We start from the raw sequence: 26,793 nt of genomic DNA on the forward strand, positions 1-26,793 counted from the left end.
TGCACACACAGTGACCGTGTCCACACAGTGACCATGCACACACAGTGACCCTGCACACACAGTGACTGTGTCCACACAGTGACCCTGCACACACAGTGACCCTGCACACACAGTGACCCTGCACACACGGTGACCCTGCACACACAGTGACCATGCACACACGGTGACCGTGCACACACGGTGACCCTGCACACACAGTGACCCTGCACACACGGTGACCGTGCACACACGGTGACCCTGCACACACGGTGACCCTGCACACACAGTGACCGTGCACACACAGTGACCCTGCACACACGGTGACCCTGCACACACAGTGACCATGCACACATGGTGACCATGCACACACAGTGACTGTGCACACACGGTGACTGTGCACACACAGCGACCATGCAGCTGACAGCACTGGGCTGGGTGTTCCCAGGAACAGGAAGGCTCATGTGGGTGACAGAGCTCACTCCTCAGAGTCAGTGCCTGCCATAAACTGCTCACATCAATGCTCTGAGGTTTGTGAGCAGTGTCCTGCAGCAGAGGGGAGTTCCCAAGGGCTGTGCCTGGGTCCCTGCCTGCACTGGTGAATAGGCAGGGCTCCTCTCTATCTCAGATTTGATCACTAGATTAAAATATCCTGATGAAAACATTTACACACTGAATGTACAGTGATGTTTTCTAGCCCAGGAACTCGTGGAGGCAGAGGATTGGAGACGGTTTGCTGATGGCAGGCATTGTGGAGATGGGCTGGGGCTCCTGTCAGCTTCTCTCAGGACATACAGCCACTCCAGACAGCTTGGGGCCCTCTTGCTTCCTCATTATATTTTGCTATTTGCTTCTACCATTTCCTTTTTTTCCTGATTTTGAGGCTGTTGCTTGCTGTGTAATTTGTTAGATCTGTCCCTGTGTCAGATCTTTCAGTTATGCCTTGTGCTCTGCAAAGGCATGTTGCATTGTTATTTTTATTTTAATGTGTCTCCTTGTGCCATATACAGATTAGAGTGCTGTCTGGGTTCTAAATGTATCCAGTCAGTGGCTTAAATGGTGGTTTTAATCACAGGAATAATAAAAGTGAACATTATATGTTAAAATGTGAAGCCATTTACCTGTGAATTTCAACCCCAAGGGCATTCTCTATTTTCTTTCCAAAACAAATGCAATATGTGTGAGAAACAAGCAGTCCATCTGTATTCCTATTTCCATGCTCCAGCATAGAGGGAAGCATGATATACTTCTCTGAAGTTGGAAAATTGTTCTCTAAAAACAAATTAAGTAACTAATTAACAGCTTGAGTGATCACTTTGCAGGTGAAATAATTTCTGTCATCGGAACCAGATGTATTTGCATTATTCCTCAGTGGCTTACAAGTTGTATGTATATTAGTATATCATAAGTTTTCCAGAGAGATTACTTTGCTGTGGGTTAATTTAGTTAGAAAATGTTCTTTGTGGTGTGGTGGTATGTAAGACATGGAACAGGCCTGGGAAATACTTGGAAGCCCTTGGGCAACAGGAAGGGTTCTGTTCTTTGGAGCTGGCACCTAAAAATGATCTGTTCCTTTTCTGTTCTTTGGAACTGGCACCTAAAAGTGATCTAAGGGCCCTCCCTGAGCTAACTGCTTGTACCTACCACCTGCACCTACCTGTAAAAGGGAAATTGCTTAATTCCACCTGCCAAATGGAGCTCTTTCCCTGGAAATGTGTTATTTTAGCACTGGCTCCTGCCAGTCAGCTGGAGCATGTGGAAGCCCTGGTCCACATTTCCATGCAGCAGATCCTGGAGCAGCAGATGATATAAATTGGTTTGCCTTCAGGGAAATTCAGGCCTTGAGGGAGCTGAGGGAAGCAAGCTCCCTCCCTCACCCATCAAAGGTATGGTCTGAAACAGGGAGGGCAAGAATCTTGTCTGCTGAGGCAGAATTGATCACACCAGGTGCCCAGGAGCTCCTCCAGGGGATGATCACTTCCTGTTTAATTATATTAAATTGCTGTTATAATGAACCAAAGAAAGCAGGCACACGGAGCTGGAAGGTACCTGAGGGTCATGTGGGACAACATTTTCAGGTGTTGCCCAAATTGAAGCATCTGTTTGTGTCCCAGATGTTCAGTTCTTTTGGAAGGGATGAAAAGGCCTGCCATAAACTGATGTGAGGCCAGCTGCCCCTCAGCCCCAGAGAGGAGGGCAGGGAGCTGCTCAGGGCAGCAATTCCCAGGCTGATGTTCCCTGGGAAGTGCCTTGTTTGTCCCAAACTTTCCCAGGTGTCATCTTGACCAGGCCTTTTTCCTTGGAATACTCCCAGGCTGTTTCACCTTTCATGCTTAAGCAATAAAAATTACTTATTTTTCAAAATTCTATCTGAACAATCTGAAGACAATTTTTAAAATATTCTGGAACATCCTCTGCCCATATCACTGAGAGCAATGAGTCTGGGGATGCTGTCAGAACCAGCTCCTTCATGCCCAGGCACTGCACCTCCCCTCGTTCTTAGATAAGCACCTCGGAGACAAGCAAGAGTTAATTCTTTATGGCAGATTCAGTTGCTGTGTGATGGTGAACACGGACACCTAGTGGTGCTCCGGGACAGGGCATGAATCCTCTAAACAGCTCCGTGGGAGAGAAGCTGGTAGAGCCGAGTATTTGTTCACATTTTCCCCTAAACGAAAGAGAGATTTGACTATTTTCAGAGAAGATATAATAGATAGCATAATTTGGGGGGCAGAAAGTTTACTTAGCATGGAATAGTGAAAGAATTAGGAGAAATCCATCATTTTGGTGAGATTTGTCTGTGTATTTAGCAAGAAGTAATCAGTTTTTTTCTTCCTGTCCTTAATACCCCACACCATGCCAAATTATATACTGTATTGGGTCAGGAAGATTTTCTTCTCTTCAAATTAGTCCATAGCAAAGAAACCTCAGTAAATATTTTAGCAGTATCTCATTCTTACCATCCCTGTTAATATCTGTTCTCCAGTTATGGGGAGATTGTCAGCATGATGAGTGCTGGGTTTGCTGATAAGCTGCCCAGCTAGGTGCTACACTGACCTCCTGTGCACTTCCATCAGTGTACTGAGCTGTCTGCCAGGATTAATGCCAGCACTTTGTCTGAACAGCCTCAAACAGCTGCCATGGTTTGTTTTGTTTGTTTGTTTCTATTTACTTACACATAATCTTTCAGAGAAATATTTCCTTCTTCTTCCCCAAATCTAGCATTTCGTCTACGGCAGAGACACAGGACAGGTGAGAACCAGTCCTTGTCCACTGACCCCTTTCTGTAATTGTGAATATCAGCCCTGTGAGTGGGATTTCTTTCACATCTGCATTGGACACTAAAACCTCTGCGCCACTGAGTGGGGAGACAGGCTGTTCCCATGGGAGTGTGTACTGGGGGCTGCTTGGGCTGAGAAAAGGGAGTTTGAGACTGTACCAGCTCAAGAGTGAAGTCTACAGAGATGTGTGTGCTCTCCTCAAGGGCTCCCCCATTCAAGCTCAGAAGCAGACCCCAGTTTTTACTGATTCCACAGTTACTCTGCATCTGACAAGGTTTCTTCCAATTCAGTTGGGTTTACAAGTCTTTCATTTGAAATTATTGAATAATATCCGTGGTTTTAGCTTCATATCCTAAGAAAATAAAGTTTATAGTATTATGCTTGTTTACTATCCTCATCTCAATAACTTTTGAATCAGTGAACTAATTTCTATCAAAATTTCTATCAAATTTGCCACTGGAAAAAGGACCCCAAAGATTCCTGCATACCTCAGGGAAGCATGCAGCACAGAGGACAAAGAAAGAGTGTCCCTAACAACAGGCAGGCAGCAAGAAATCCACATTAAGAATCTTTCTTAATGCTCCTCCACAATGGATTGTAGAGGAGCATTAAGAAAGATTCCTCAGGCCAAAAAACCTTAGATTCATTCTCACACCTTTTTAGACATACAAGGATCCAACCCTGAGATCCGATTCCATTAAAGTAATCCCAAGCTTTGTTAAAAACAAATCTGTACAATCACTTATTTATGTGCACACACGTGTTTATATTCCTAGTCCCTGGCTATACATAGACTGTGATTACACAGACCACTGTTGTCCTTTGAGAGTCACAGGGTGTGAGGCTGAAAGAAGGCAGCAGTTCCAGCTCTCAGTACAGAAGTAAAATGTTACATTTATTCCTAGGTACAAATCCTGAAAGCCAGCATATAATCAATCACTGTGTGTTTATATATTTACACCTCTGGGTTCCATCAGAGAGCATGGGAGGAGCTTTTCTAATCTGTCCCATCAAGATTTTACTCTCCCAAGAGGTCCCTAGAGCAGCTTTGGGAAGATGAGGGTACATTTCTTGTCTTCCAAGAAAAGAGAAGCTGTTTCCTCACTGCACTGGTGGCCAGTGGGAATGTGCCTCACTTATGCTGTAGAGGGATGAGCTGGAATTTGTCACACCATGAAGCACAGCCCTGAGACATCCTGGGCTATTGCCAAGCTAGAAAGTGACCCCAGAAATTAAAGCAACAAAAAAACCCTCAGGGTTTCTGATGGACACCCACAGATAGAAGATTCATGGCTCAAAAACTCCCCCACAGCTAGCATTCAAAAGGTTACTGGGTGGGTAGCTGTGGTGTCTCACTTCAGCCCAGCAAAATCAATAAGAAGTAAAGGAAACCAGGGGCACAACATGTTGAACTTTGACAAAACAAATTATTAACTTGGCTTCTAAGGAACACAAATCCTGTCTTTGCCAGTGTAAATAGATGCAGAGATGATTGCTTTCATCCTACCCTTGCTGACATCTATTCCTTTTCTTTTTTTTTTTTCTGTTTTTCCTGTTGGACCTGGGCAGTTGTCTGGAGGGTGTGAACTAACTGTGGTGCTCCAGGACTTTACAGCGGGCCACAGCAGCGAGCTGAGCATTCAGGTGGGGCAGACAGTGGAGCTGCTGGAGAGGCCCAGCGAGAGGCCAGGCTGGTGCTTGGTGAGGACCACGGAGAGGAGCCCACCACAGGAGGGTCTGGTGCCCAGCAGCGCTCTCTGCATCTCCCATTCCCGCAGCAGCGTGGAGATGGATTGCTTCTTCCCTTCAGGAAAAGGTAGGCAGCAGCCCAGCTGGTTTAAGGTTGTTTTGGGTTTTCCCTTTTGTATCATGTAAGTGCAAAGCTGCTTGGGCTGCTCCTGCAGTCAGTGGGTAAAGACTGTTCAGTCCTTGGTGAGTTTTGTTCCCAGGTCCCTGTGAACGGGCACAGCACCAGCCTGACTCCATGTCCGTGAATCAATGTTTGTGCGTGTGCGTCTTCTGCTATGTGGTAATCATTGTCTTGAGATTCTGGATTAAAATAAGACTTTTAAACAACAGAGGGACTGTTTTCAGTGCCTAAAGGCCTAGAATGAGGGAAAGCCATGCTGTCTATACACCCAGGATGCCCCAAATTGTGGATATGTTATTTTATGATTGCCATAGTGCACACTAGTTCATGTTCTTTTAGTATATCCTCATCTGTAAATGCAAAGAGGCCACCAGTGAGTACTGGTACACTCTGCTACTTTGTGAACTGGAGACATTGTGTGTAATGTTTGGGGAAAGAATCCTTTACAATCAATGTGGAACCAAACACATCTCTGGTATTATCCTGAGAGCTTGGGCTTCACTCACAACAAATGGTGAATAATGTTTGTCTCTGTGGTGTCTGTGGCCTCTTTACTTGATGTTCTGTTCTGAGCAATGTGTGTCCCGCATACAGCATCCATGCAACCAGGCTTAGGAGATGCTCCAGACTGATAGACCAGGATTGGTTCAGGTCAGTGTGGCCAGAGCAGGTCTCCTTTGGCTATGGCACCACTTCTGGCCATGCACAACACAAGTAATGTCTGGGGAGGAAAGGTTCCTATCATCCCACTCCCTACTGGGTGCCAGCAGCCTGAACTGTCTTTTTAAATTCTTTTTCCACTCAGCATTAAGAGAAATAGAATTTGATCCATTGTTGCTTGAGCAAGTTAGGCTTGGTGGTTTTGTTTGTTTGGAGAAAAAGCACTGAAACTGAGCTGTAGTTTGTCCTCACTCCCTGCCTGCCCTCCCGCTGTGGAGGCTGGGAGTGGGGCACACGCCCAGGACAGAGCATTGCTGTAGGGCCAGAGTTTCAGACCTTCCCTGCAAGAGGATTTGATCCAAACCTGGGTGACAAGAGCTCAGCTTCTCTCAGATTTGACCCCCTCAGCTGCCAGCTCTGTCTGCAGTGTGAGCTCCAAACTCCTCATGCACTTCTCAGACCCTCTGGCACGTCTTCTCCCTGCAGCATTCCCAGGGCCCTGCCCTGCTGCTGCCACGGGAGCCTGTCCTGGCCCTCAGCTGAGGAGTGCTGCAGTTTCCTCCATGCAAATTATCTGCGATGAACAGAAAGGTAAAGCTGCAAACCAGCCTGGTCTGCATAAGAGCAATCACTGGCATGACTCACAGGAAGCAGGGACGTGTCTGCTGTGTGCCTGGTCCAGCAGCTGGGCTGGTGTCTCTGCTCAAGGGCACTGTGAAACACCAGCCAAACCTCATTTGAGAGTGCCAGGTTGTAGAGCTTTTCCTTAAACGAAATAAAACTTCAACATTGCAAGAGTAGGCTGTGAAAAGGGAGGCAGGAAATTCTGGGGATGGAGACAGGGTGGTGCAGGGGCTGAAGGCTGGCAGGGGACATGGAGACTCTGCTTTTGGCATGATTGTGTGAGCTTCAGGGCACCACAGGTAGGGCAGGATGGGCGCAGTGCTGGGCTGTGGCTGCTGGAGCAGTGCCCACTGATAGCTGGGAGCTACCAGGCTGTGTCAGCAGAGCACCAGGGCTTTGCTGGCACGCCCTTCCTGCCTGTGGGCAGGTTTTCTCACCTAACACTCTGCCCCTGTTCCGGGGCTGGAGCTGCCTCTTGGCCCAGCATCTCTGAGCAAGTGAGTCTGGGGCAGGCTGGCTCCAGCCATGTGTTCATGGCCTTGATTTCCTTTATATCTCTGTCCCCCTTGGCCTCAGTTTTCTTACTGCACATACCAAAGCTGTATCAGGGAGCCTCAGAATTAATGGGATCTCCAGAAGTGCAGCTAGAAATAATAAAAATAACCACTCAGTCCACAGTTTTGGCCAGTGTACAGCAAATAGGCTCTGTGTCTAATCAGTTCTCCCTCTATTAGGAAAACAGGAAATTGTTTAAACTGAAAGAACAGATGCTGGGAATAAAGAAAGAGGAGTAAGCTTAAAGGGGAAAATGCAGTAGCTGCTGAAAGAGCCTGCTGGTCTCATGAGGTGCTGGAAAGATTAGCATGACAAATGGTTTCTAACTATTCAGAGTTGTGCCCTTCTCTACTTCCAGTAGCTTTAGGCACTGGTTGCATGCAGAATCCCTTGGTTCAGGCTTCCACAATTTCTTGCCTTACTCTACAACCAAGAACAAAACCTAGCACATTTTATATCAACATTAATGATGTTCCTGGTCTGCTTCAAGTATGTAAACATACACAGTTGCAGAAAAGCAGGTTAATAGCTGATTTTTGCTTGCAATTACCAAGGCACATAGTTCTTGGCTTTTACAAGCACAAGTAATTTTAAGTACAGAAAGTACCTGTACTCAGAACTTAACATTTCTAATAATAGTATTTACCATCTATTTTAGAAATATATAGAGTTTTGCCAAGTCTCAAAACATAGTTACATCTTCATAGGCAGAAACGGCAAATTAGTCTGTTTGGTCCTATTACAAGTAATGCTGGAGGATAAATGTAACTCATGACTCATAGAAGTTACCTATTGGCCTTAAAATGAAAGATTAAAGAAAGTAATATGTCAGCCAACATCTGAATAAATGAAGGCTTGAATGATTTGGTGGGATCACCAGAATATTTTGTAAAACATCAGTGCAATCCTCATCAAGCCTTTCTGAACAGTCTAACTGAAAGCCACTGGAAATGCAAAACCAAACTTGACAATGGAACATGTGCTCTGTCTGGCTCTCACTCTCTTACACTGTTCCTTTGAAAATTGGTGGTGAATTAACATAAAATATTGCAAAAGGAAAGACATGGTGTGAATATAACAGGACACACCCAGAAGAGAACACTTCCTACCTTTTGTGATGAAATATCTGCTCAGATCTCTCTTGTTGATCATTAAGAGTGCAGAGACTTTCAGGACTGGTCTCCCAGCCTTCCGTCTGGCTCCTGGCTGTGTTCCTTTGGAGGATACACATTTGATTTTTTCATGACCTGACTACAGCTCAGAGCACAATATCCTCCTGCCTGTCCTTCCTTTCTGATGATCTGACAGTGTTTGCAATTGCCCTCTGTAAAAAGGCAAACAGGTTTCTGGGATTAACCTTTTGCCAGTGATACACAGATGATTGAGTAAAAGGAATTTGTCTGCAGTCTCTCTTACTGGGCTCCAGAATTTGCAGGATGGGGTTTTTTTCCTGACTAGTATTCCTAGGAAGGAAGAAGAAAGATCTCTGCTACTAGAAATGAAGCTCTGTTTGTACTATCCCACATGAATATATACAGGAAAGCTGTGACTTTTATTTCTGTCTCTTTTGTCCTATAACTGAGCTCTAAGGTATTAACCTATAAATTTCAAATTGAGAGACAAATCCACTTGGATAGAAAGCAATTTCATGACCTTCATTAAGCCCACTGAGCCAAGCATATTCTTGGTGGCAACCTGTTAACTTTGAGTGATTTCAAATTTGAATTCGGCCCATGAAAGAATTAGATGAAATCTTGGTCTTAAAAGCCATTGTCTGATGACCCTTTACACGGGGTTTTTCTTGTATCATCAAGCACATTAGGTAACTCAAAGAGTAACAGAGGTTAGTTCTTGCAGTAATTTTAAGCAACCTCCATCACAAAAAGAAAAAGAGGACATTAAAAAAGAGGTAGGGTTTCATGGCATTTGTTTTGGATTGATGATACATGAGAGGAAGGTCCTGTTCAGGGCCCCAAAGCAGATCCTGCCCACAGGATACTTGTGTCTGGTGCATATCTCTGGAGGAGATGAGGAATACATTTTTTTAAGACACTGTGCAAACATCTTGCTGTGCAGGCTGAAGTCCACTTAACAGCAGGGTGGCAGTGCTTGGTCCTTGTACCAGATCAAACTGAGAAATATTTGGATATTTTTTTCCAGAGGAAGAGGAAACACAGATCTTGCAAGGTGCATGCTAGCAGGGTGACCATCTTGCCTGTCCTTCCCAGGTGTGTCACTTTGTCCAGGAGTCGCTGGCAGAGCACCAGGCTTTGGGCAGGAGGGATGAGAGTTTTGGTGTTGCACCAGTCACTGCTGCTCACATGTTTGAGGGTCACCCATGGCCTGAGAGAGCCTGGGGCTGGCAGATGCCATGGCAGGCTGGGCTGGGACAGCAGGAAGCAGAATAAGGATTTAATAAGGCTGGTGAGAAGAGTGGTGTGAATGAAAGAGGTCACATTTTGGTAGTTTCTCCATGTGGGAAGAGCAGGTCATTTAATGCATTAGTGTGCAAAGCTGGTGATGCTAATCCAGCTCTTGCTGTGTTTGAAAGACTCTTTCCTCCAGTTCCTGATCTCAGAAGAATCATCTGTGTAAGGGAAAACATAATTGTTTTTTCCGACACCTCTGTTTTTTAAGAACATCCTGGGTTTTAGAGCAGGAAAAGAGTCTAGGCTGCTTTTGTTATATCCCTGTTCCTGCTGAGCTTTAAATTGTGATCTGCATTGGCTCAAGCACTCTCTCAGTTGTGTTTTAAACAATCTCTGTTGCAAACATATTCCATGGTAATGGTTGCTGATGTCCCTGGGGAGCTGTGTGAGGACAATTCAGAAGTTTTAGTGTGCTGCATTAAACCTTCATTTGTCCTTGTGGAAGCTGAGAAATTGGTTTTGGTTTTGAGAGTCTTAATGAAGAGCGGTCGATTAAAATGTTTGTAAGGCTCTGAACTAAAGGAAACATTTCATTAGGTAACACAGTTGATTTAGCTGATATATAAGCTGGTCATGGGGTTCCTATTAAACAAACAATGTTCAGGCTCCCATTGTCAATATAAATATGCAATATTTAAATTTTTAAAAAAACAAACCCTCACTTCTGTTCCTGATACTGTTCCTGATCCAACAAGGGTGTTCAGAGTCAAAAATTTTATAGTATAGGCTGTCTTTAAAGAGAGGTCACATGGACCCCTTCTGCTGGCATTAAGTGCCTCATTGCATCCTTGTTACAAGTTCAAGACATGGCTTACCTAGAAAAATGACGTCAGGAAATGTTCATTTTCACTCCTTTACAGTTACAATAGAGTCACTATAAGCTGGTCACGAGTGTGGTGGGACATGGCAGCTCTCTGGGCTGGCACCAAGGTCTGCCACAGCCCAGCTCAGGGCTGCTGCTCTGCCTCAGTATCCAAGTGTGGCTCCATGCAGCTGTAAAAGGAGCAGGAAAATAAAGATGAAAGAATTCAAAACCACTTTGCTATTTCAGTCACGTCACTCTTTCCCTTGTTTTTTCTCTGCTGGCTTTCCCTCTGCTGGCTTTCCCTCCTCTCATCAAACAAAGTCTGCCTTCACTTTGATGGCCCTTCACAGTTCTCCCCATCATGTTGCTCTTTTCTACCTCAGTGGGCAGTGTCTGCCACAGTGCTGGAGAGCTGCTGACTCCCCTCCCTACTGCTGTACTTTGATCCCACACTTCTGTGCCTTCTCCTGCTTCACAATCACCCTGCAGAAAAACTCAGGCACCTGCAAAGTGTCCATCCTTGGAGTTGTTCATGCTTATACCTTCTCCTGGGCACAGTTATCTTGAAAATAATAAAAAATGAGCAAATATGTAGCAATATGGGTGATGAGATGTGATTTTCATGTTGTCTAAGGGGTAAGCCAAGCCAAGGCTGAGAGGATGAGCCATATCTGTGTATGGGTATTCATATCACAATGCCCATAGCTCTGCATGGGGTTTTACCTGTCAGGTACATCAAGAAAAGAAAACCAAACTGACAAATCCTTGGGATATATGTGTCCTCTCCTACAAGTGACAGACACAGTTCATGTGCAGGCTGTGGGAGCCCTGCTTTCAAGGTGCAGGTAGGGTGCAGCCTCTTCCATGGTTTGTGAATAGCCCTGTTTCACTGAGGTGGTATTTCTGTTTCATTTGTTTTTATTTTCAGTATGGCATCACTAGATGGTAACACCTACAATTAGCCATGAGGACATACCAGGTACCACAAAAGTCACTTGTATTTATTGCTTCAACTTCTTTCAGCTTCAGTTATCTAGTCAAAACAAAAGGCCTCCAGTACTTTACCTGGAACTTTATTTTTATGGAAAAGGACAATTTTGATGAATGCTTTGATAAAACAGGAAAGGCTATTTTGGGGGAAGTTGCTTTGCTCTTGTACAGTGGATTTTTATTATTTTAAACACAGGATTCTTTGTTTAAAAGAGAGAAGGCCTGCAAATTTTCTTGTTTACTTTGCTTTCCCTTCTGACAGGGAGTGGGTAAAATTTATCCACATAGTTGCTGTCAGCTTAACCCCACATTTCACAGTACAGTCTCTATGCTGTTTTTATCACTGAATAAAAGAGAAATGGAGGGAATTTAAAATGCTGTGGACCACCAGGATTCACCAAGAGTGCCAAAGGGTTCAGCACTTGGTCTGGCAAGGAAACTGTAGAGAAACTCAGTAGTAGTTTACTACTTCACTTTTTCTCTTTACTGGAGAGAAACTCAGTAGAAACTCTGTGTCAGGCTCAGGAGTGCAGTTCCTTGCACAGCCCCTGAGGAGGACCAGGGTCATAAATTCTCCATGCCCTCCTGGCCCCAGGAAAACAGACTGGGAAGGCAGGCAAGAGAACCAGTCTCTTTTCCTGGGGCCAGCCCAGGCTTTTCAGGGCCGGATTAAGCCAATCAAAGTATATCCCTTTTGCTGCCCTGCAGAGAAGAGAGAACTTCCCTCCTCAGCTGCAGCTTATGAAGGGGAGGTCCCAGCTGGCCCCTGGCTGCTCAGGTGATGGGTGAGTGGGTGGCCACAGCCCTCTCCTGGGCCCACAAGCCATCTGAGAGGGGATGGTCTCAGAGGACTTCTGCTAAACATACATGCTGACAAACAAGACTGCATCAATCCTTTTTTTTTTTTTTCCCAGCTTGTCTTCAAACACATGCTGGAAAAGGAAACTTTAATTTTTATTGCTCACATATTGATGTCCCAGCTGTTGGGAAACCACAAAGACCAAAGATTGTTCTACTGAGTAAATATTAGACTTGTAATTAGTTGAGATAGTTTTTAGAGTAATGTGGGCTATGCAGCATCCAATTTGGCCTGGGGTAGACCAGAGGCATCTTCTGACTCTAAACCAGTCCCCAGCTCTTCAGTGATCCCAGCATGTATCTGTTCATAGCATGGCAGAGCTCAGCCTTCCCTTGTGTTAGCAGGAGCAGAGCAGAGAGAGGGGCCTGTGAAGCACCACAAATGGTGCTCACAGAGGCTGAGCAGTGGCTGTTGTACTGAGAAAGGACTCAGCTCTCCTGCTGTGGTACTCAGGGTCAAGAGACCAGGTCAGGGATATCCAAAGTGCTCTGCACAGTTAGCCAGGGGAGGCACCTGCTGAAAACAGTCTGAATATTCTTTTTATTAACTGCAAAGGAACCTTCTGTTCCTTCTCCTGGTGGGAGCTGTGGTCCTCAGTGCAGTGCAGAGACACCAGAGCAAGCAGTTCAGCAGTTCAGTTTGTACCAAGAGGTTTTACACCAGCTCTGACCCAAAGGCAGCAGCCAGAGCCTCCCCACACCTCTGCCCCAGCAGTGAAAAATGACCACCCAGAGGAAGGGTATAAAAACAGCTCCTTGGGTAAAGTCTATTTCCTCTGGATTTAGTCAAGTGTCTTAAAATACAGTAGTGTGGTGAGAGGGGGGGTGGCTGTGCAGCACTTGGCCCATGGAACTGACAGGAAGGTCATCCTCAGAGATCAGCAGGAGCATGTGCATGACTTGCGTCTTGTGTTTCCTCTGAGCACAGACTAAATTTAGCATTTTCACAGATGGACATTGAACCATAATCCATCTAGGACTGCAGGGTGAAGAGTGGGATGGGAGCTGTTTGCCTGGGCTTTTTGCTGTGTAACCAGCTTCAGTGCACCACCACTTCTTGTGTTCCTCAGGGTTTTCTGCTTTGCTCAGTATTGTGTAACTTACTGCCTGATCCTTTTCCCTGAAATTTTAGAAGTTTAAGCACAAAGGAAAAGTAAACTGCTGGTTCTGGGTTCAGGCCTGACATCTCTACTAAGTTAATGTCAAACTGTGGATGTACTTTTCAACAGCACCATCACAAAGATTGAACCTATAACTACTGGTCCTTGCAAGAATTGCAGTAAGACAAATACCAATGACTGATGATTTTGGGTTCCCCAAAATGATGCCTCCCCACTCTTTCAGCTTCCAGACAGTTAAAGGGACTAATCCTAAATGTGGCCTGTATAATGTTGGGCTGATCCTTCTGTTGCTAATCTTAAACAACTATTTTATGAGCATGTTTTGAAGTGAACTAGTTCTGCTAAAAATCCCATTTCCCTGGCTGGTCTGAGCTGGAAACAGGCAAACTGTGATGCAAAGCACATGTGTATTAAATAATGAATTTCCAGTAACAGAAATTATGTTTCTGTGTATCTGCTTCAACACACTGCCCAGATTTGATATAGTGATCCTGACACAAGAAGCCTGATTTTCCTGTCATATATGCAAGCATTTTGCCAGAGCACTTATTCCCAGGTTACACATTTTGCAAAAGAGCCTGAAACAATGTCAAATTTGCTTAGTTCAGAGTAATCCCAAATTTTATAAAGTAGAGTTAATGTTATTGCAACTATGATGATCTAAAAGTCTAGAACATAAATGCCAGTGTATCTTTTCCAATTCCTATTAGCTGGTCTCATAAAGAATATTATTTCTTTATAAAAATGTTGTCTTTAACTCCAGAACTGTACTTTTCTTTTCTTGAAGGCAGAGTCCATATTTGACTGCATTTTCCTTAAATCTGTTTAAATAAATCTCTCACAATCTAGAACAGGAAAACAGATGTTAAACCATTCTTTTCCTCAGATGTCCTAAGCATTTATTAGAAGGTGCTGCTTTACATTTGTATCATATATTCTTCATATGCATTGAACATTCATCGATTCTGCAGGACTGTAATACAGTTGAATAAGTTTGTTTTTCTTCGCAGAGTTTGCAAGATACAAATTAAATTTTACACAGCATAGAGATAATTGCTTGCATATTGCAGGAAAGATTGGGATGGCCTCCAGCCTCACTGAATGTGTGCCTTCCAAGAAAAACAGTAGTCATACACTATCCAACACTTCACAGATAAAGCAGCCCTGACTTCTCCTTAGCAAGACAATTTGCAGCTCATGATTATTGGTGATTACCGTTTTCATTAAGTGAACCTCAAGTTCCATTCTTCTCACTGATAACATTTGCCTGATGCCAAATGACAGGTTTTTTTATTGCCCTTTGCTTTTGCAAGCCAAAAAGATTACAAGTTCAACAGTAGCACCCAGTGATCATATTTCAAGAGCATTTTTCTATTTCCTAGACTAGGGAGGAACACCAAAATATTTGAACTCAAGATACACTTCTAAAAGGTATTTTTAGGTCTTTGTACAGTTCAGTTTAACTTCTTCGAGACTGTACCCAGCTCTTTATTTTCCAGAGAAAATAAAGAGCTGCGTACAGTCTCAAAGAAGACTATTTTCTTTAGATTTCATGTATCTTTAGGATTTTAAGTTAATAGCTGCATTTTGCCAAGGAACATACATCCAATTTCTTTGGAAATCTGTGGGAATTGCATTTAGCTACCAGGGAGCAGATTCTGGCTTTAAGAACCAAATAGCATTCTTCAGAAAAGCCCCAAAGAACTTATTAACTCTGCAGGACTCCTGTTCAGTGAAATAAGAACATTCTTCCTTTCACTGACTAGAAAAGTCAAATTAGGTTTCATGCAGGGTGAAGGAATTGGGGTGCTGTTGGTGCCAATGTGACCTGTGAAAAAGGTTATTGAAAAAAGCTTTGTGCATGGATGGCTGGTGAAGGCAGTTCAGGCTTTGCACCCTGTAACCCTCATGGCCATTGCACATCTGTCCAGACAGATCTGTTTTGGTTGTGCTGTGCACACTCAGTGCTGCTCCACAGGATATCTGCTGGGACACAGCCTTCGCCTGGCAGCTCGACACGTTCTGCAATGTTCAATGTGCTGCAGCCTTTCATTATTCCAAAGATGTGCCTTTCTGCACATAAAAATGCAAAAATGCTTCATTTCTCTCCCATCAGTTTCTGATTGCCATCATAAAACGGGACACACAGGCACAACAGAGACAGGGCTGAGCTCAGCAGCGCTAGGGGCAGAGCAGAAGATTGTCAGGCAGCTGGAAGAACCCATTTTGTCTCACAGCAGGAGGCTGAACCTCCCTGAGCATCAGGAATGTGTCCTGGGCCTACCTGAGCAGCCAGGATCTAGCAGAGCAGTGGGAGCACCCAGACCAGGAGACAGCACAGCAGCACAGGCGATGCAAGAGCCACAGAGCTTGAGGCTTTTGCAGTGAAATCTGAGCAATGCTGACAGGACAACGAAGGCAGATCAAGGAACCAATCTGGGCTAAAACAAACCTTTTTTCCCCACTGGGTTAATTTTAACCTGGATCCACTTGCGGATCAGATTCGCTGTGAAGCTGCACAAACATTTCTGTTGGCACAGGGGAAGCAGCAGGAAGGAGCAGGCACCTGGGAGAGACAGAAAAGGCACCAAAGGGATTTGGCAGGACTGTTGGCTCTTGACAACTCAAAGTGCTCATGGAACTATCATGTAATGTGGAACTGTTACATACCAAGAGATTGCCTGAACATAGGAATTAAAAAGTACTCCATGGCATCATGTACTTGTCCCTCTTGCAGAAAGACCTAGAGGGTTTTCTGTCTTGTGGTGACTGGAAATTCCAGTGTGTAGAAATGCAGCTTTTGGCAATGTCTGATGGTACCAAGCAGAAGGGGGATTTCCAGAGGTTTTGGTGCTAGACTGGCATTCCCAGGAGCACATTTCAGAACAGAACATCAGTAGAAATTCTGTCAGAGAGCTAACATCCTCAAAATATCCTAACTGCTGGTTAATGGACACCAAAAATGAAAGCAGGCAGAGGTGCTCCACACTGAAAAAAGAAGGGTTGTTTTCTAGCTAGTCATTCCACCAGATGATAAAAATAGCTTTAAAACTACTTTTTTTTTCAATTCTCTGCACAGCAGGCTGCTTGTTATGTGTGCCCTTGTTATTTATACCCACCATAAGTTTCAATAGCAGCTTTACAGATTCTTTTATGCTTGTCTTAGATCTGGTGTTGTAAATCAGAAAGCTTTGCCATCTTAAACATTGCCTGGTAAGAACTCCTCTGCGTTCTTTTTACCTTGGAATAAAAGGGAAGTGGAAAATACACTTAATGCAGTAATTTGGCCCAAATAAATATAAGGTTTTACAATAGTGACATTGAATTTTATTTTAATTTGAGTACAGTTCCTCCAGATGGGCCAAACAGAGAAAATTTCCCCCCTAAGCAGCAAATACTGTGTGCCAGTTTTTAAATTTTTCTTTTAGCTTGATTTAAACCCTGTTTGTGTTGGGTCCTGGGTGGGGGAAAGGAGGTGAACAGAACTTGCAATTTGCTGCAGAACATCCCAGGAAAATAGTCTGAATAGTCTTCCGTTAAACAAACAAACAAACAAACAAACCAAAACAGGTAACAACTTACTCTAAACAAAGAGAAATACCATTTAAAGGAAAATCAGCTGTGGCTTCTACCATCCAAACAGAACAACCTCAGGCAAGTTGGGACAAGCAGGCTGGGAATATTTTTGTTACACTGTTAGTTTGTAGTCGCTAGAACAACTCACCTTTGTCATGCCCCAGTGGGCGAGGCTCCTGTTTGTCTTGGGAAGCAGACTGTGATGGGCTGAGATAGGCTCCTGATTTCCCCACTGAGGCCCAGCACAGTAAAACAGGAGCCAAAACATCCAAAAGGCAGCGCTTTAATGCCTCTTGTCTTCTGTCATTGGGTATTGCTGTAACTCCCAAAGATCCGTCTCTGTTCTAATGGAGATAAGTGCTTCAGGAAACAAACACAAACCTGCTTAAATTTTTATTTCCCTCTTTTCTGCTGAAGGGCTGGGGTTTTATTCTGACCAGCAGCTCATTCAGGATGTGCTCGCCATCCAGCACAGCTCCCCAGCAGCCAATGGGTACTGTACCAACACAGTGGGGTGTGTGGTTTCGCTTACAGGGCCTCCCAGGTCAGACTGGTTTGTGAGGTGAGGCTCTTTGCTGCAGCCTCATCTCAGCATAACTCATCTGGTGGCACTGCTGGCAGGTCAGAGAAGTCCTCTCTGCTCACACAAGACCTTGCTGAAGCAACAGAGCCAGTCCAGGGGCAGGTGAGCCTACAGTGAGGTCAGGGAGGACGGTAACGGGGCTGTACTTACACCAGCTTGTAACTATTTTCTCACTGTCAGCAAATAGTTACTGCTTAGGAAGGAGCTGTATATCGAGGGGAATTGGTCCTGTGGAACTGGACAATGCAGGAATCTGTTCTGAGATCTCTGAGATGCAAAGTTAGGCTGGAGGTTGAAGGGGTAAATGTGTTCTGCAGGTGTGTTCTGCTCCAAATGCAGGTGAAACTATCCAGGGCTGTACCTACCTGAGTATTTGGGGGGGGCAAATCTAAATTCTCTTGAAACAGACTGAATCACATGAAAGCAAATATGTGTATCTTATTCTGTGGTCTGTTCTACAGTCATCCACCTTTACCTGATGCTCTTTGTAAGATACTTTTGGGGTTAAGTCTCCAAGCAACTTCTCTCCTTCTGTAGATCTTCCTTCCTAATGGAATGCAGAGAAAGAGAAAAGATGGGTGGTAAATAAGGAAGAAAGGCTGGTGCCAGTGGGGGGCTTGTGATATTTGGGAGAGGAGGGTGAGCAGTGTGTAAAGGTGAGGTCCATCACTGCAGAGCACACGGGTCTGGCTGTGGCCTTTGCTTTACAGTACAGTTGGTGTGCCAGGATGCTGTTAGGTCATGGCAACTCTTCTAAGCTGCCATAAATCCACCCCGTGCTGACATCCACAGCAGAGAGATAAGGATGATATATCCTAACATTTGCTGAACATATGCCTACATTGCAGTTCAGCATGGAGGTTGTGCTGGACTGTCTATATTTCTTCTTAATTTGTTTGGTTTAGCTAGTTGAGAATGTTCCTTTTTTGCCTACCACTGTGCTGAACTGAGGAGCCAAGAACCTCTCCTTGGAGTTGTGCTCTCTTGCACCAGGAGGGAATATGACTCCATTTATTTATTTATTTTTAATTTATTTTATCTGTTTTAGTACCCAATAAACTTGTTGTTTTTTCCAACTGGCACGACAAGGCTCTGGCTATTTTTAAAGAATGTGGTTCATTTGATTTAATCTAATGAATGTTTAGTGCTGTTGAAAATAGCTGGAGTCAGAGCCAAGAATAATGTACTGAAATGTGCTGGTTGAGCAAGGACTGCTTCACTCTGCCAATCTGTTTCCCTCCAGTTGTTCAGATTTACCTGGTTTTGCAAGTAGCATTTGCAGGCAAGATGTATTGATCAAGGTGCTTTTTAATACATATTCCAAAGGCCAATAGTGCCAGGGACATATTTTGTCACACTCATTTCAAGACACAGCTAACAATGACAGCTCTTCTTGTTGTTCAGTGTAGGACGTCTAATCTCTGTTTCAGACCACTTGAAAGAGAATGTGAAATGCTGATATCCTTTTATTTCACATAGGAAAATTGAGGCATGAGATGGTAATTTTTTCCCCTAAAGTCACCCAGAAAGCAAGTGACAGAATGAGTAATGAAACCAGCATCTACTGGGCTCCTGAAGCTGCAGTGTAAGTCCTGATTTCTCCATGAACTGAAGCAAGACCATAATCCAAAAACAAGTTCTGCTAAATCCTGGTGGTTTGCACTGGTTTTCAGAACATCCATGCCCTGCCTGCACCTTCTGAATTGCTCTGTAGAGGTACCTAAAGGTCCCTATTAACAAAACTTAAATTTCATGCATGTATTTGCACTATCTGAATTTGACACTCCAAGGCACACCAAATATTTAAATTATGTTTTTAAAACTGTACAAATCCATCTTCCTTTTGCCATCCATCAGTTATTTCTGTTAGATAGTTGGTTTGCAATTTCTCCCTAAGAAAGGAGTAGCTAATACTTAAGCTTCATTGGATTAAAAAAATAAATCAACCATAGTACATCTTATTCCATGATAGTGATGTCCATAGGGATGGATTTTCTGCAGAGATCACTTTACACCCTAAAGCACAATGTAGGATTGACTTGCAAAAGTAATGAACAGATGCTCCTGACAGCTATTACATTATTCATCTCCCTGTGCATGTGATGGGGAGAAGGAAACAGCACCTGTTACTATGGGAGAAATATTGTCACTGCTGTTCTGCATTACAGACTTCCAGGGCAATCTGGGCCAGGCGTGTTTCACTGCATTTGTGTTGACCCAGAATGAAGCCATGCCAGTTTACATCCCCTCACTATTTTGTCTTTTGTTTCCTTCAGATAGGTCCCTCAGTTCATAAATTAAGAAAATAAAATTGCTGCTGAAGGTGTGAGGGAGCACTGAAAGCAGTGAAAAAATTTGTTTTCCATCTTCTACCCCAAATTTTTCTGAGGAAGGCTGGGTAAAACTATTAGAACTTATTTCCCCTCTACAACAACAGTACTTTTTACAGACCATCTCAGATTTCATATGAAAGTAACTCATATGCCTGGGGAATTTCTAAAGGAGTGTTTAAGAGTAGACAGAAGCATTTTCCTTGTCATCCTGACACTGGATTGAGATGACTTCCCGTTCATCATCGGTGTAGGGCAGGGCAGCACGTACAGCCCACGGTGCAGGCACACTGCTAATAGACTTAGCTTCAGATGCAGCCAGCCAGGGCCATAAAATCCTCTTGTTCACTCCACTGCAGGTAATGATTGGAGCATTTAGAGTGTGTTTCCAGGAGATGTTTCCTTAAAGATCTCCTGTGACTCAGTCTTCCAGTAAAGGGGGTTTATAGCAAAGAGGGAGGGTGCCTTTTTACACGGGCAGATAGTGATAAGACAAGGGGGAATGGTTTAAAGTAAAAAAGGAGATATTTAAGTTAGATGTTGGTAAGAAATTCTTTGCTGTGATGGTGGTGAGGCATGGGAATATTGCCTGGAGACATTGTGGCTGCCAAGTGTTCAAGGCCAGGTTGGATGGGACTTTGAGCAACCCGATCAAGTGTAAGGTGCCCCTCCCTATGGCAGCAAAGTTGAAATAAGATGACCTTTAAGGTCCCTTCCAACCCAAACCATTCTATGACTCTATTCTTTCACTCAGGCATAGGTTAGAGCAGGGGCAGGGATCTTTTCTTACTCAGGTGACATACTGATAATTCATTGAGCACAGTAACACATCAATTCATCCTGCCCAATAATCTTCTAGTCCCAGACAAGCAGCTCTTTGCCCTTCACCTCAGGCAAGTGGGCTGTACAGATTTCCATCCCCCACACGATGTCTGCAATATTTCTACATCCCAAAGGCTGAATTCTCTACTTGAAGCTAAAGAATCAGTGCAGTTGGCAGCACAGTGCCAATTTGCTGCTGATGACAGATGTTTTTCCCAGCTAGGGCTGGAGCTGAACTAGACTGCCCACAGCATGTCTCCTCCTCTTCTTTATAGGAGCTAATTGATATGGTGTGGTTATTAAGAATATGGCTTTCAGCCTTATTTTGTGAAATATTTATTCCATGTATCATTCATCAGTGAATTTGTGTGGATGTTCATGTTTCTAAAGAGCAACTTTATGCAGATAATCTTCACAACACTGCTGGAGCTGTAGACTGGGGAGGGGCAGAGCCTGCTTCCTCCCACAATAATTACTTCAATTCTGTTTTAATTAGGGAAGGAGGTTTTTTAAAGACCTGAAATTGCACCTTAATTATGTTTTAAAGTTTGGCTGCAATTACAAGAGTTGCAACCTTGCTTCCCAACCCTCCTCACACTTTCAAACTCCATGTCCATGTGCTGGTTTAGTGAAGTTCATTCCCTGGCAGGGTTATTGTGGTGCCTCTGCTGGCACACTCTCCATGTTTTTCCACTACCCTGGCTCTCAGCTGATGATGGCTCTGATCAGCCCAGTTCCCCCCTGGCTCCCCAAGCTCCCCCCAGCATGCCAGGCTCACACAGAATCACAGAACACGCTGACCTGAAGAGACCCACAAGGCTCCTTAGGGTGGACAACTCTTCCAGGAGTCATGGGAATTAAGAGGTGGAATGCTAAAGGTGAACAGCTTAGACTGTTTCTTGGTTTCTTAAATGAGGAGTGTTAAATGAGGAGTATTTTCTTAAAGGTTTTCTTAAGGTGTTAAAACCAACCAAGAGCTGGGATCTGGCAAACCAGGCTCTGTGTATGGCCTGCTCCTGCCTCGGGTGCTGTATTGCAGGTCTGGGCAGATGCCACATGAGCAGGGAAATGCCAGTGAAGCCCTTACCCCTCTTCTGTTTGCACCAAGCAGGCTGGGATCAGGTGGGGGCAGCCAGCCCATGGGGAAAGAGCCCATGCTGTGCAAGGGTGGGTTAGAAAAGAGAGATGCAGCTCAAAGTAGAAAGCAGAGAAGTGAGGAGCTGCCTGCTCAGAAGAGCCCTGCTGCAAGTTTCCTCAATCACCCAGAGGATTTGAGTTGAGCTGCTGCCTGGAGAGCCATGGCAGGGACAAACACAGAAAGAAGAGGTGCAGAAGGTGAGGGTGTCCCAGCTGGTTCCCAGCCCACCTTTTCCTCCTCTGGCTGCAGCTGTGGTTTCTGCTTCATGTGTGACATATTATCTCTCCACTACAGGCACAAGAGCCCTGAGTGCACCCTCGAGACATTCCCTTGCAGCTCCCAGATAGGCAAAGACCCAAGTCAAAGAAAGACACAACACACAGCAAATGGGAAACGGTTACAGAGCCCTTTGTTCTCTTGTATTGAAAACACCTTGGTGGTCAAGGGCATTGGCAAGAAATTGTGCATGCTTCAGGTGTGTGACAAGGTTGTCAGTCCTTCCAGTGCAGCTGTAGTCAAAGAACAATTCCTGCAGAGCAGCCAGCAGTGAAGCAGGAAGGTTTCATATTTGCCAGCGTTGTGGAGGGAGTTTCTCAGTTTCTCCTCTGTCGCTCTCCTGGCACCAGGTACTGGGACCTTCCTGCCAGGAATCCTTGGGGTCTGTACGATCCCACCCAAAGGTTCCATGGAATCACTGAGTGCCGGTCTGCCCCTGGACAAGAGCACCCTGAGGTGGGTTTGTGAGCACTCTGCCATGGCTCCAGCCTTCTCCTCCTATCCAGAAATGGCCTTTGTGCCTCTGGGAGTGGCACTTACCCCGAAGCCATTGCCAAAAGCCTTAGGCCAGATCAGCAGCACAGTAGAGCTGTGCCTGCTTGGGCTGAAGCCCTGGCACACAGTGGCACAAAGTGTGGCACATCTCCCCTCTGCTCATCCCTCTCAAACCTGTGTCTGCCTGGGAGAAGGAGCTTGTTTGGTTTGTTCAGCTTTTGATGCAAGAGTGCAAAACTATGATGCTGTTGCTCTGGAATCCTGCCCGACCTCTCCTACCAGCTGCCTCCAGCAAGGTTCGGGATGTTTTTGGCACCTCCAGTTTTCTGTGCTTTAGGTGGGAAATCCTAACACAACAGAGGCTGGCACCTTCCAAAGCAAGCTGTGCCTCTGGATGTCGGGTGTCTCGGTCCGTGTGTCAGAAGGGGAGGCATTATTCCCTCCGCAGTGCTTCGGGCAGCTCTGCTGCTGCAGGAAGCAGGCAGAACCCTTGGGATCACCGCCGGCTGGGCAGTATTTTCAGCCAGTTGTAAAGAGTTTTAGCTGTCAGATGCTTAAGTTAAGGAATGGCACTGGGGGCGGGGAGGGAAGCCAAGAACATTGTGAAGTTAAAAAAAACCCCACGGCAATACAAGTTTTGCCTTTTAAAGCCTTTGGTGGAACTCCCCATCCGCAACGTATCAGAGCTTTAGCAAACTTCCTCCGGGGCACTTTTTATTTCTCGCTCCCCATCTCGGATACCGCAGTTCTGCATTTCTCCCTCCCCAAAACTCTTTTTTTTTTATTTCCCTTCCAAGCGGCGGCGGATCGCGGCGCGGCCGCAGCCCCCCGGCCCTCCCCGGCCGCGCTCCGCCCCCGCCGCAGGCACCGCCCCCGAGCAGCGCCCGGCCCGGGGGGAGCGCGGTGCCGCGGCCAGCGGCTCTGCCGCGCTGCTCCTGCCGCACGCAGCTCTCTGCCTTCTGCTTCTGTAGAGCCTTATTTTTATTGTTAGTGCTATTTGTTTCGTTGTTTTTCGCGAGCGGGCCCCGGTGGCTCCTTGCCATGAGCAGCCCGAAGGCAGCATGAAAGCGGGCAGGCGCGGCTATCCCGCCCGCTCCGGTGTAGGATTGCTCCTGGCGAAGTGCTGCTGCTGCTCCTGCACAGGTCGGTGGGGCCCGCGTGTGGGGAGCGAGCCTGGCTCGGGGGGCTGCGGGGCTCAGGGGCTCAGCGGGGTCCTCGGCAGGGCAGCGTCCCTCCGGGAACAGCGGGGGACAGCGGTGCCCCTGGCCTCGGGGACGGAGAGGGACTGCGGGGGACAGCGGTGTCCCCGGGCCCGGGCACAGAGGGACAGCGGTGCCCCCGGCCCGGGCACAGAGGGACAGCGGTCCCCCCGGCCCGGGCACAGAGGGACAGCGGTGCCCTGGCCTCAGGGACAGCGGCGGGTGAGCCTAACGGGCACCGAGAGCGAGAGGGCAGAAGTTGATACAGTTTTACAGTGTGTATATATATATATATACAGTTTTACATTATAGTTGTACATTTTAGCATTGCTCGTAGAAAACTCTCTGCGACTGTCGGGTCAATAGGGCGGGGAGAAATATTTGCTTAAATGGGTTTTTTTTCTCCCTTTTCCTTTCTGGTCTTTCTTGGGCTCGAGTATAGCAAAATACTTTGAGAACATCTGTTTCTCACAGTTCACAAATCTCTGAATGGTGATGGGGGAAGGTCTGGGGAAGCTGGCTGAGCTGAAATGCTGAGAGAGATGTGGGAAAGCCAGGGCAGCTGGAGTGCCTTGTAAAAATAAAATCAAAATCTGGCTTTTATGTGGAGCAACTCAGATGCATTGACTGAAGGTCTCTCAGCCCGCAGTCTTTATGCTATGATATGGCTCTTGGACTTGTTCTGGATAATGTGAGGTTTTTCAAAGATCTGCTTGTGGTATCTTGATGTTTCCTGTTCTCTGAATGGCCAAGGAAAATGTCTTGAACAAAACTTGGCTTTTGTTTTGTGCCTTTTTTTTTTTTTTTTTTTTTATAACTAAAGCTTTCACATGCAGTCTTTGGGTAACTCTGGAACCCAAATAAAGAGCAGATAAAGATGACATTGAGGACGGGTGAGCCTGCTGGTTTCTTGAGGCACACATTTGCAATGCAGGAGTTCCCTTTCCCCAGTTACTGAATTAGTCACACTTATGTGGTGACAGCAGCAAACTAGTTGGTGATGGAGTTTGCCACTACTTTGTAAGATGTGATCTGTTTTAGCTGGGGAGAACTCACGACTCACAACCTCACGGCAAGGAAGTGATTCTTGAGGTCAGTGCACAGCACCCCACTGTTTTGCAGCCTTTAAGAAGGAACACGCAATGTGGTTTAGGGGTAGGGCTGCCTGCAGAAAGCTCGTGGTACTAAACCACTGGGAAAGCCAAATGTCTTGGACAGCCCCTGCTTTAATGTGTTGGCCCATGCAGCAGGGGCTGGAGCAGTATTCAAGCTCTCTGACAGAGCTCTGGTCTTGAAAATGTTGATTCTAAGGGATTAAAATCTCCCTGCTGCCTGTCCTGCCTACAGAGGTCTCTAGAAGGGGGAAGGGGAAACAGCTGGCTCTTCTCTCTCCAGTTAAAATGTTAACTGTGTTTGCAGTTCTACTTTACTGGGTTGGTAACAAAAGGTGTTTTGTGATACAGATGGATTTACTTCTTTCTTATCCTTGGTTGTAAACTTCAGGCAAAAAGTTCTAAAAGGCTGTGTGTTGTGCTGTGTTTTTTATGGAAAACCAAAGATGGTGGAAATATATTTCTCCCTGAATTTAAGCAAGTACCAAACCTGACATTTGAGAAGGGATTCAGGTGCCCCAGATTACAGCATCAGTGTGCCTTTGTTGGCAGCTTCTCCCACTGAGCTTGGAGATGTTTTCATGTGGCAACCAGAGCTTTGAAGCTCTAACTTCGTGTATTCTGTGTTGTCAGTGATCACCTGGGGGGCACACTGTTCATCCAAGGGCTCCTCACTGATCTCAGTCTTGCAGTGCAAATACATGAATGTAGTTTGTATTAAAGATGGGTGTGAAGCATCTCAGAGCTGTTTTCAGTGCTGCCCCGTGGGTGACCTTACCTTTTTCTTTGGAAATTTGACTCTGCTTTTTCCTGGTGCCAGTGCCTGATGTATCTTGATTTCTTGCAACAGCTCAGTAGGTTTTGGTGTGTGAATAAGAACTGTCCAGTGAGAGAAATAGGGAAGATGAGCCTGCATTCCGTGTCAAACACAGGTTTTGTGTTCAAATAGTTGGTATGAGCTGCATCATTGCTTTCCATGGAGCTTGGAAGTGATGTGGGTGCTTGAGCTCCTAAATAGCAGCAATAATGCAGAGCTGAAAAAAACCCAAACCCGAGGTCCCCTGTGTATCATGAAATACGTAAGTTTTGTGTAACTGGGCATTTCTCTGAAGGATTTTGACAGATGACTCAAACTCTTTTGCATTAGTATTCCACTGTCTATTGCAGCAGTAGAGATGCTGCTTTTTTCTTGTTTCTCTTGGTGAGTTTCTGATCTTGTTGGCTTTGCCCACGTACAGGGCTGTTGGGATCCATCCAGAGCAAGCCAGTGACAATAGCATTTGCAATTTTGCTCTTACTCTGATAGTCGCCTGCAGGAACTAAATAAGGAGTACTTCTCTGTTCTGCAGTATAGAGAGATATGAATCCTAATATAGGAGTGTCTCCCAGCAAGAGTCTGTCACTTGCTTTCAGCCATAAAAAGGGGTAAGTGAGGAGCAGGACACTTGCATAGCCTTTGGGACAGTGGCCTTACTAAGCCAAGAGTGTGCAAGCAAGGCTTTTTGCTGCATCTCCTAAATGCAGAAGTGCAAAGTGACCTAGTGTAACAGAATGCCTCTTAATGCTGCAAAACTGTCCCTGGTAAGAGGGTTCAAATTCTGATGGTCTTCTCATAGCTAGAAAGTCATTGAACTCTCCTTAGAAATCAGCCTAGGATTTGCAATTGAATATACTTTCTTTTTTTTTGCCATGAAGTCTATCTCCTCAGATATCTGTGTGGTTCAGATTGGAAATTATTTTAAGAGGGAAAATAAAGAGATGGGAGGGATTCTCTCTTTATGAAATGTCTTTTCCAAAGCAAATGGGCAGCTGCATGCCTTGGGTGTGAGAAGATCAAAACTTTGCTGCCTTTAAGCAGAGCCAAGTCCAGTGTGTGAGTGCCATTCCTCTGCCCTACCTTCTGCACAGGCTCTGAAGCTGATCAGTGAGTGGGAACATGGGCATTGGAGACTAAATTCCAGGCTCTGATGCACAGGGAGCTGTAAACATTACCATTGTCTTAGATAAACCTGGAAATTAAATTCTGTGTGCTGCCTTAAACCCAGGGCCTTATTTAGAGGACATTTTTTGCAGTAGTTCAGCTCATTCAATTC

General features: G+C 45.3%; 1 protein-coding gene across 9 annotated transcripts in view; it reads left to right on the top strand.

Moving 5' to 3' along the window:
* KALRN (kalirin RhoGEF kinase) overlaps positions 1-26,793 on the top strand; it is a 459,777-nt gene that overhangs the window by 365,519 nt on the left and 67,465 nt on the right. For 8 of the 9 annotated variants that reach the window (XM_054277949.1, XM_054277952.1, XM_054277950.1 and 5 more), the window contains exons 34-35: positions 3,199-3,228; positions 4,827-5,073. In XM_054277949.1, coding sequence (XP_054133924.1) covers positions 3,199-3,228; positions 4,827-5,073 — 277 coding nt within the window. Of the gene's footprint in view, positions 1-3,198; positions 3,229-4,826; positions 5,074-23,302; positions 23,533-26,793 lie in introns of those variants that run through there. The other variant, XM_054277957.1, reaches the window with a different exon arrangement.

This window comes from Melozone crissalis, unplaced genomic scaffold (genome assembly GCF_028551555.1).
Source record: "Melozone crissalis strain CALT ecotype California unplaced genomic scaffold, PUWL_Pcris_2 ptg000023l_1, whole genome shotgun sequence".
NCBI lineage: Eukaryota > Metazoa > Chordata > Aves > Passeriformes > Passerellidae > Melozone > Melozone crissalis.